Raw genomic sequence first — 11,517 nt, forward strand, 5'->3', positions numbered from 1 at the left:
TTCGGTTGAGCATCCAACTTTGGCTAAGGTCATGACCTCACAGTTCGTGAGTTAGAGCCCCGCATTGGGCTCTGTGCTGACAGCTCAGAGCCTGGAGCCTGCTTCGGATTCTGTGTCTCCCTCTCTCTTTGCCCCTCCCCCACTCATGTGCGCCCTTGCTCGCGCGCTCTCTCTCTCTCTCTCTCTCTCTGTCAAATATAAAAACATTTAAAAAAAATGAAGACCTCCAGGTATACTGCCTCATTATATCTTCCTCAGGTAACTGGGTATGCTTTTGCAGGATTTATACTCAAATTGTTTGCTTATTCAACAAATGTTCATTGAATGGGTACTCTGCTCCGAGCACCGTGGCTGGTACTAGGGCTGCAAAAGTGAACAAGATAGGCACGTTTTCTGCATTCATCGAGCTTAGTGGGGGAAAGGCAGAAAATCGGTATGTACTTTCACTTAGTGTTAAATGCTCTAAATGGAGAAGTGGGATGGGGACGGGCTGTGTCACAGCTCTAAGAGTTAATGCAGTACGCTCGTTGCACATTTGAACTTAAGTTCCATGAGAGCCAGAATTGTCTGCTTTCTTAAGTACTGTCTTCCCAGTGCCTGAAACAATACGTAGTGGGCTCTCATTAATTATTGGATATATTAATTAGTTGCTTAAGTATTTGTGCTATTGTTCTTAGATAGGGTGAACATCTTTAGCTCTTTGTTTAGATGGTTAGGAATTGCAACAAGACATCTTAGGGATTCAGGGACTTGTTAGATCTTTTTGGGCAGAAGAGAGTTCTGCTTGTCCCAGCTTGGATCTGCTTCAGTCTTATATTCAGTAGAATCTGAGGCACAGAACTCTGGGGAGCTGCGGTGAACCCTGAGTCTGTGTGTGGATAGTCAGTGGCTATACCGTAAGAAGGAAGGACTGTCATCACACATAGCAATTGCTACTTGAATCTGAGACCACTTCTGAACCCACCTATGTCTAATGGGGCCTCCATTTTGATTTTAAAGCAAACTTTTTGAAGATACAGCTCTGTGATAGGGAAGAGATAGAACTCTTTTTTAAAAATTACACATCCATGCCTTACTCCTGACTCAATGGGTTAGTTTGAGGGGTAGTGTGGAATAGAGACAAGAGGTGTATTGTGAGTTTTTTTTAAAAACCTTACAATTGTGACATTGTGAAATTGTGATAATTGACACAGTTCTTTCTTCCCCAACTAGAAACAACAATTGCATATCCTTATATATGCCATATATATATATATATACACACACATATATATGTATATGTATATACAACACACACATATATACACACACACATACACACTATATAGTGTATGTACATAGTATATATAGAGATATATAATCCAATGCATTTTAAACGTATTTTGAGTTGTAAGAACCATGCGTTCATTTTATTTCTCCTTTTAAATATTTCACTGGTATGACAATTTTAAGAAGTAATTTAAGGTAATTTTTGTGTAACAGAACAGAGGAAAACTAAACACTGTAAGTTACTTAATGCTTCTGTGTTTATGTACTTGAAGCTACTCTTGAGTGAGAGCAGGCAGCTAAGAATCAGTGAAGATGAATCCTGACACGGGGCTCGATCTCTCGACCCTGAGACCATGACCTGAGCCGAGAAATCAAGAGTCGGATGGATGCTCAACCGACTGAGCCATCCAGGCACCCCAAAGATTAAATCTTTATTAGACAGTCTGAAATTTGGTTAGAACAGGCCCTCATCACCTGACATAAAGGAGGAAATTATATTTTCATTTTGAAAAACAGCAAAACAATTTTTCCTTTCTGCTCTCTCTTGGCCGCTTCAAAACCTTTCAAGGTGTGCCAGTGTCTTAAACCCTGTTTGTTTATGAGAAAACTGATGAACAGTGAATGGTTATAGCCCCTGATTATCAGTGTACATTTCCATTTTGGAAACTGAATATTTTCATATTCAGCTGATAACAAGGTGATAACATCCTAGGCAAACTCCTTTGTTAGCCTTAGTGTATAAACACAGCAGAAGTACATTATAGCTGTGTCTGTGATACCCCAGTAGCCTGTTGAAAAGCAGATTAAACTGGATTAAGTCAAGCTATTTGACTAAATTCTAAAATTACTGGACATTCTGGCAGTACATTTAATTTGCAGGAACAGGGCTAAAAACAAACCATCTTTAAGTTAAATATTACTTTTACTTCTCTTTAATTGCCTGGGTATTCAAGCCCACAAATGGAAGGACATTGCTATATAACCTTAAATGTTTTGAGTTGAATAATTGAGAACTTGCTATTTTCTATCATGGAAGTTTTCTAATGAAAGTTTCAGCAATTATAAAATTCTTAAAAGGAAAAATAATTTTTAAATCTTTCTTTTAAACTAGTGTTCAGAATCAGGTGGATGAAGTTATTGATGTCATGCAAGAAAATATTACAAAGGTAATTGAAAGAGGGGAGAGACTAGATGAACTACAGGACAAATCAGGTACAGCTGCTTCATATATTTCTTGATATTGTTAATCTGGGTTTTGATAGTTTTTTTCTCCTCACATTCCTCTAGCCAAAGTTTAGGAATCTTGATTTAGGACAATGATATTTGGTCCTTAAGTTTGTGATTTTAGTACTTTAATTTTAGCTCCCTTTACTTGAATCATCTTACTGCATTATTTGTTTGGTTGAAGATGGAAATTTTTTAAGTTTATTGTTGAATAGAGTAGAAATTTTTTTGCCTTATGTTGATACGCTTTGTGTTTCTCATACTCTCAGGGAGGAAGTCTAATCACTTATTTTCAACACTTATGTCAAATTTAATCTGATGTTTTTATCTTATGCTTTTTCTGGCGACTTAGCAACATTTCTTTACTGACAAACGTTAGTCTCTCTTGTAACAGTTGCTGTCACATGTTAGGTATTCAAATATTGTTTCAATGATGAATAGCTAAATACCGGATTAATCCTGGACAGACTTGTCTAACCAAAAAACTTAACCACTTTTAAAATTCATTGTTTTCCTTCAAAGCCAGTCTCTTTTTGTATCTTCTAAGAATCTAACCTTCTCCACATGTAGATTTTTTTTTCTATAGGTGTATCAAGTACTTGAATTTTTAAAGAGTATTTTCTTACCAGAACTCATATGTTTATGTGAAAACATTGAGGGCCCTGGGAAGACTTCTCTTAATCTTACTGTAAAAATGGGCTGAGCAAACTGACCTGTACTTTTGTGCACTTTTTGTGCTCTTTCTTTTCTCCCAACACGGATTGCCAGTTTGTGGGTGGAGGAGAGGGAGGATGTTGTTTTCGTGCTTAAAAGGGAATGCATTTGCAGAAGTAGAAATTAATATTTTCTTGTCTTTGTGTGACTAGATAAAAGAATCCTGTTATGTCGTTTAATCCTTCTCTCCATCCTCTATGTGATATAGAAAGCTTATCGGATAATGCAACTGCTTTTAGCAACAGATCGAAACAACTTCGAAGGCAAATGTGGTGGCGTGGATGCAGAGTAAGTCAGAAGCTATTGGATAAGTGGCCCAGCATCTCAGGTGGTCTTCGAAGAATATAGGGCCTCTAGATTTGAAGCTCTGGGGGGAGGGCAGGGACCACCGCTGCCTTGCTTCTTCTATCTCCTGAACTTGGGATGTGCTGGGAGTCAGTAAATATTTGTTGAATAATTGATAGCTTTGGGGACAGGAATACCTAAAGGAATCAAGCAGTTCCCAAAGGGATGTTTCCATGGATTTCGTCACAGAAAGTAACCCACATTTTATTAATGATTTAGCTTCTTGCGGACTTACTACCTTATAAGAAATATAAATTTTTCATCTGATTTATTATTAGTACCTTTTTGGAGCCACTTCTAGCATTATATAGAAATATTTAAAAGATGGAGTGGAAGCTAGAGAAAAAGAATTTTCTATTGAGAAAAAGTAGTTTATATGTCAGAATCCATTATGACAAATGGGGCTTAAAAAAAATCTCACTATTCTTTATTATTCCAGAGAAATGAGAAATGTTTAACAAGGGGGGAAAAAATGAAAATCAGTACATATTAATATATTCTTAACAAAAATTTTATAGGAATGAACTTACCTCTTAAATATGGCTGCTAATCATTGAACAGAAAATGCTTAAGATTTTATAGTGAGAATTTCATGTCATGCGAGCAGTTTTCTTTTTCCTCCCAATTCCACGTGTCATTTTTGGCTTTGTTGAAAATCTTAGACATAAACTCATTGTTTTTAATCTCTCACTTTCAAGTTTAGTGATACCTTTCTAAACTTGGCTTTGCCATATGCTAAGAATTTCTTCCCAGGGTTGTGGAGTTACTTATTTTTGTCTACCTGTTAGGTCATCTTACTTTCACAAATAGAACTGAGGAAGGGAACATGTTTCATTGTTTTAATTTTGTTGTCAATTTGTATCCTTTGAAGAATAAATTTTCCATTTTCTTTTAAGTTTTCCATTTTTATAGAAATTCTCTGTTCTATAACCTGGTTTGGAAGAGCAAAGGGTCCACGAGCCACTCACTTTCCCCATACGTACACAGGACCCATTTGTGTAGCCACAGAAAGATGATCATAATGTGCATTGTGACTAGCTTTTTTTTAGCCATATCTAAATATCTAAATTGTGGTTTTGTACTTACTGGATTTCAAATCAGAAGATCAGAGGAACAGTATGCTTTTAAGGAGAAAAATGAAATTATATTTTTAAATTTCTGAACGGTCCCTGTGTCACTGCCATTTTCTCGATTAACTGTAGGAAAGGCTGAGAAAAGGGATATGGGGACAGAGCACAGATCAGAGGTTGCCAATGGCTCAGGGCAGGGAGGTGAATACTGACTATAACTGGGTATGAGGGAATTTTGGAGTGGTGGAAATACCTTATGTTTGGTGGTGGTGGCTGACAACTATATCTTTGTCAAAACCCATCAGAATGAACTTTAAAGGGTGAATTTTATTCTAGAGAAAGTGTATTTCAATAAATCTGACTTTAAAAATAAGTGAACAAAATTAATCCAACAGGTGGGGAGGGAGAATTTCTACATCTTTTGGTTATCATAATGTTAATAGGCACCTGGTGTCCATGGCTTCTCTTGGTCACTCTGCTTTTCTCATAAATGTAATGCCACTAAAATGTTACCAGAAACATGTTTCAGGAACATAACAATAGCTACTTCTTGTTGCTATTTCTGATACTCCTAATGTTTCATGTGTTTATAGTAGCTGGGCATCTTTTTTTTTTTTTTTTATTAATGAACCATCTTTAATCAACTATCTGAGAAAGTTTGATGAAAACAAGACTTTCATTTGAATTCATCAGGAAAATCAAACCAATTTATAGCTTATGCTTGTTAGGATTAAATGAGGAATGTGACCATTTTATAGAGAAGTGACCTGAAAATATTAAGCAGCTGACTGTGGACCAATCTTAAGAGGTTTCTGCTCTTGCTAATGAATTTGGATGTAAATTAAAAAAAAAAAAAATTTTTTTTATGCTCTCAACTGAGAAACTGGCACACAGAGTGCCCTTAGGCAAGCCATTTATTAAATGAGGTTATTCATGAAGAATTGAAATTATATTCCTCAGAATGGAGACAAAAAATGCCAAGAAGAGAGTAAGGGAACAAAGACCAACAGAATTCTCATATACTTTGAGTATAAGTGTCATAAAAAATGCTTTGTATATAGTGAATCAGTTGTATTAAATGCCTTTGTTATTCACCATATCCTGACACTTTTGAACAGAGTTGCTAAAATTTCATACTTTTCCTGGTCTCTGTTAGAAAGAAGCATGAGAAGTCATAGACAAATGTTCAGGCTCTTGAGGGCTTTGATTATTAACTGTTTGCAGTAAGTACAGCCTTGGACAAAATCCAGTCAAGCAAAACGCTTGAATTTGGGAACTCTGATTATTTACAAAAAGATGCAAATAGCCAGCAAGTTCACATGAGAAAAAATGTGAAAAGCTTTCAAGGATTGAGCCTGTTCATTGATGAGTTAGTATCATAAATAGCACTACAGATAATCTTGACTTTATTAACAAGTCAAACATTAATATCTATCTTATGCCTTTTTGTGTGTTGTAGATAAAAGCCATCATGGCATTGGTTGCTGTTACCCTTTTGCTAGTGATTATCAGTAAGTATTTACTGGACTAGTAATTTTGTGGGGGGCATTATTTGTTTTAGAGTTCATTTTAATTTCCCTTTTAACTTATTTTCAGTTGACCCAGTATGACTAATGTCAGGATTGAGTAATGACTTCTGACCCAAGTCAGGACCTCTTAACCTAGGATCTGTAGCTCTGACAATGTTTGTAAATTGTATGTAAAGTTTTACATTTTGGCATATGTACATTTTTATGGGAGAGAATCTATATCTTTTATCAGATTCTCAAAGAGAACTTTCTACCCCCCACCCCACCCACAAATACAGGGCTAAGCTCTTTGTTTGAGGCCAGATATGGCTACTCTTACACCCATTTTCTATTACTAACTTTAGGTATGGAAGCTTGTATTTTGTACTATGTTTGGAAGACAAATCCAGATAAATTTCCACCATATGATAGTTTTTTGTTTTGTTGCTTTTTGTTTTGGATTTGAACTTGATTTCAGGCATTTAAGCATTAGTTTTCTCCTTTCCTTTGTATTCTTATTAAAGTCGGGTCATTTTTATTATCTCTTTTTCTCCAAAGCCTCTTTACCTATGTTTACAGGGATTTTTATGAAGATTTAGAAAGGGTCTCAAAATAACCACTTGAAAAATTCCATGGTGATACCCTTTTTAAACAGAACGGTTTGTCCCAAAGAAATATTGCTGATCCTCGTTATTCGTGGATTCTGTGTTTGGGAATTCACCCACTGGGTGACACTGATTGGTAAACCAGAAATCAGTATTGAGGTGCTTTCCCAGTCATTGGCAGCCGTGTTGAGAGCAGAGAAAAATTTGAGGCTTCTGACATGCACGTTCCCAGCTGATGTCCAATGAGGCCATGGTCTGCCTTTCTAGGTTCAGTTCATAAAATAAGTATTTAGTGCCACATTTCTCACATTTTTGTGCATCTTGTTGATTTCACTGTTCAAAGTGGCCCCCAAGTGTAGTGCCGAAGTGCTGTCCAGCCTCAGGAAGGCTGTGATGTACCCTATAGAAAATACATGTGTTAGATAAGCTTCATTTGGGCATGAGTCATATAGTGCTGTTGGCCAGGAGCTTAATGTTAATGAATCAACAATATATATTAAAAGGTATAGAAAACACAAGGTTATATATTGATTGGTTGACAGAAATGTAACCAGGAGCTTGCAAGAATTTAACCCTGCGTGTTCCCTACCAACAACGATTCAGTCAGTATTCACGGATTCGATGTTTGTGGTGACTTTATAGAAGTAGATACCAAGAATGGACCATATATTTATGGTGGATAATTTGGAAAATATGGAATAAAACAGTAAAACTCAACTGTAATCTTACTACACAGATAGCTACTGTTAATATATTAAACATGCTTTTCAAAAATATCCTATATAGTTTTTTATAAAGTGGATAATATTTATAATATTTAAATTAGCAGCTGTATGCTATGGTAATACTGCCATAATCTGTTTGATCAAAATGCCAATATTAGGGGTACCTGGCTGGCTTAGTTGGTAGAGCATATGACTCTTAGTCTTGGGGTTGTGTGAGCCCCACATTGGGTGTGGAGATTACTTAAAAATAAAATCATTTAAAAAAAATGCCAGGGGTGCCAGTTGGTTAAGCATCCGACTCTTTTGATTTCGGCTGAGATCATGATCTCAGGGTCGGGAGATCAAGCCTCTCAAAATAAATAAATAAATAAATAAATTTTTTAAATGGCCAATGTTAGACATTTACTTTGTTTTATGATGTTTTTGCTTATTTATTCTCATTTGTTACCTTTCATCTCAGATCATCTCGAGTTTCTTCTTCATTGCCTATTTCCAGAAGTGGACACAGCTACATTTAGGAGCACTATTAACATAGCATGTGAATCTGATTTTGATATGTTCCTTTCCCATTTCTTTCTTTTGCAGTTCTTATAGTCATGAAATACCGTACTTGATTTGGTGACAGAGATCTTCATTACGCAAGATCTGGGACAACAATAATAAAAGATTGCTGCATAATTTAAATGAAACCCATGTATATAACTTTCAAAACTTCTTTTTCAAGAAACTAAGAGGCAAGTATCATTTCAAATTGGAGCATTGAGAATGTCCAGTTATCTTCTTCCCTTCTAACAAAATGTGTCTTTAAAAATTATGTTTAAGGCAAAGATAGCCAGCCTCTATTTTGCCATATTCCAAGGATCTAATTTGAAACTGGATACTTGCCAGTTTATTGTTTGTATACATAATTAAACAGTGATGACGATACTGCAGACTGTTAGTAGAAGGACCTGCATTATCGCATCGACCTGGGGTCAGACCGGGAGTCCAGAAAGAAGCCCATGGAGAGCACCAGATCATTGTGCTAAGACACGCACCGTCGTTCCATCGGTATTTGCAAAATTCTTCACACATTACAGTTGCTTTGCGAGCAATTTCCACGTTTATGGGCGTAACAAAAGCTAAATGTTGTAAATGTTGCTGTCTTCAGCTATAACTAAAACATTCCAGTAAACCTATTTTTGACTGTATAAGGGAATGTGTAGTAATTTTTTGGCATTTGGATTATGGAACTGGAAAATTTAAACAATATGAAAAGCATAGTATGGCACCATAAAACTGGAGATAATAAAATTCTTGGGAGAACATCATTGGAGTGTTTGAACATGAATAGCATGGTTCAGTCTGTTTCCAGTTAGCCTGCAATAAGGAGGGACAATCCTGATGTGAGTAAATGAAATCCACAGGTAACTTATTCCTTAATTTTGTTTTCTGTGATAGCTTCCCTCTTTAGTCCTTCTGCCAGAAGTGCTAAAAGTAGCACAATCGTCTTAGAATTTGCTACTTTTGCATTCCTGATCATCCCCTGAGAGATGCATGTTGTACAATCAAGTGTCAAATTAGCCACCAGTAATGATCATAAAAAGCCAGGAGAGAGTTATCTATCAGTCACTAACCTAATAGCTAGAGTCATCATTAATCTAAGACTGTTTTTACAGCAATAAACTGTATTGTTAACTTTAAAATGTGCCAACAAGTCAAAGTGAAAATACATAGTTCTCTATCAGGGAGGAAGCTTTATCATAACATTAGAGGTTCTGCAGACACTGGTGCACATGGATATGTTGACTGTATGTATGTAACTAAATCTGAGATAGGGTTAATAGAAGAAGCAGTATTTAGGAAAGAAAAATGGTCCTGTGTAGGTTTTATTTCTTTGGTCATTTTAATTCAGGATGTATGAAACACAGAATCTGTTTTTGTTTTAATTCTATAGGCTCAGTACTAAGAGGCAAAATGTCCTGTTTAAATGGAAAGAAATATGAAGGGAGGAAGCATATTAGGAGATACTCAAGGGGCACCCGAGTGGCTCAGTCGGTTAAGCGTCCGACCCGATTTCAGCTCGGTCCTGATCTCACAGTCATGAGATGGAGCCCTGCAATGGGCTCTGCACTCACATCACAGAGCCTGCTTGGGATCCTCTCTCTCTCTGTCCCTTTTTTGCGCACACACTCTCTTTCTCACAAAATAAACACTAAGACAACGACAACAAAAAAGAGATACTCAAGACACCTACAAGTTACAAAGATGTAAATATAATCACTAAATTTTATAGTCCAGTAAGAATATTTTAAAAAAGGTAAAAGTCTTACATACTATAGGGTACTGTCACTGGTCTCTCTTTGTAAATGTCAATTAATGTAAATAACATAAATACTAAATCCTTTAATAAAATAGGGGATATCCAGGAAAATGAGCATCTTAGAATTTTAGTAGCTAACATAGTTCAGGAATGGAAATGTTTTAACAGAGTGGACAGAATCATTCCTAACATATGTATGTGTCTCTTTGGGATTGGAACTAGATTCATCAGTGGTTAATTTTCCACTGGTAGGTGTAGAAATCTGGTTTCTATGTGATTATTTCTCAAAAAGAATCCACATCTCCAGTGTTGTCTTTTAATAAAGTATGCCACTCTTAAATATAAAAAATAAAATTATAAAACTATTTTAAAAAATTTTAACCTTAGAGGATTTATGTAATAGTGTATATATTAATTCTCTATGTATTTAAATACGTTGCTGCCAAAAATACTGGTGGTAGGTATGTTGCTCTCCATACTAGTGGTGGCCTGGTTCACAGTTTACCATTTTGTCTTCCTTGGTCCTGATTAATCCTGAGACTCTGAAAATAGCTGGCATGTTTATGACTTTATTGTGGTAATCTTAGACACGTGAGCCTTTTTAAAATCAAAAACAGAAGAGAAATATGTTGTTCAAATTGATGCCAGACCTGCCTGCCTTTCTTCCCTTAATCATTCTTTTTCTCATTCAGCTCAGATCATCCTGCACTTGAAAAATGCAGTTTTACCACTATCAAAACTATCATTATTTAACAGCAACAAAAACCAACAGAAAAATTCAGGTAGCTTAATAAATACTAGTTGATACCTAGTGAAATCAGGTCATTATTTTTATAATGCCTGAATCATACCCTTATGATTTACGTGTAATTAGCAAAGTCTATCGCCCAGAAGCAATTTCGTGATTGTAATACTGATTAACTCCCTCTGATTATAACCCAGTGTTACCTGTGGTCTTTGGCTTCTCTATACTGATAAAGCTCACTGGAAGTTGCACTTAGAGTTCATGAACTTGGGGGTTCCTTGACGAGAAGAAAGTTGAATATTGGAAATGGAACATTACCTAAAATGGAAGAAGAATAATTAGTATACATCAGATATAGAAATACATTGTGTTAGCTCTCCTGTGGACCACTTATTACATTCTCACTGTACAATCACTCTGCATTAGAAAATCATTTTTATAGCAAAAATTGACATCTTTCAATTCTGTATAGCATATGGATTTCCTGAAAATTATACTTGTATAGATTAAGGAAGCCACAATAAAAAGACATAGAAATTTCTCACTGTCAGTACACTCTTCAACATGGTTGATGCTTTGTCAGTGTTGTTGCCCACACTTAACTCTACATCTGTATGTGTATACACTGATTAGAAGATATGCACGAAATAGGGGTGCCTGGGTGGCTTAGTCTGTTAAACGTCTGACTTCGGCTCAGGTCCTGATCGCACAGTTCATGAGTTTGAGTCCCGCGTTGGGCTCTGTGCTGACAGCTCGAGCCTGGAGCCTGCTTTGGATTCTGTGTCTCCCTCTCTCTCTGCCCCTCCCCCACTCATGCTCTGTCTCTCTCTCAAAAATAACCACTATTTTTTTAAGAAAGATATTCAGGAAATAGTTTTTCATGTTGAGAAGGGATGCCGTTAGAAGAGGTCCTTAATTGTATGGAGTCAGAGTATCACTAGGTCAAGGAGAGCTACCTGCTGTTTTACTAGTCTAATTTTGTGTTTTGACATGGAGATGTGATTGAAGTC

At 36.2% G+C, this 11,517-nt stretch overlaps 1 protein-coding gene across 2 annotated transcripts in view; it reads left to right on the forward strand.

The window, feature by feature from the left end:
- VAMP4 (vesicle associated membrane protein 4) overlaps positions 1-9,276 on the forward strand; it is a 41,495-nt gene extending 32,219 nt beyond the window's left edge. For both annotated transcript variants that reach the window (XM_040451702.1, XM_040451701.1), the window contains exons 5-8: positions 2,381-2,481; positions 3,416-3,495; positions 6,082-6,133; positions 8,046-9,276. In XM_040451702.1, coding sequence (XP_040307636.1) covers positions 2,381-2,481; positions 3,416-3,495; positions 6,082-6,133; positions 8,046-8,074 — 262 coding nt within the window. In that variant the 3' untranslated portion in view covers positions 8,075-9,276. The remainder of the gene's footprint in view (positions 1-2,380; positions 2,482-3,415; positions 3,496-6,081; positions 6,134-8,045) is intronic.
- Positions 9,277-11,517: the final 2,241 nt, after the last annotated feature.

Source organism: Herpailurus yagouaroundi, unplaced genomic scaffold (assembly GCF_014898765.1).
Source record: "Herpailurus yagouaroundi ecotype Mexico unplaced genomic scaffold, PumYag 205, whole genome shotgun sequence".
Lineage (NCBI taxonomy): Eukaryota > Metazoa > Chordata > Mammalia > Carnivora > Felidae > Herpailurus > Herpailurus yagouaroundi.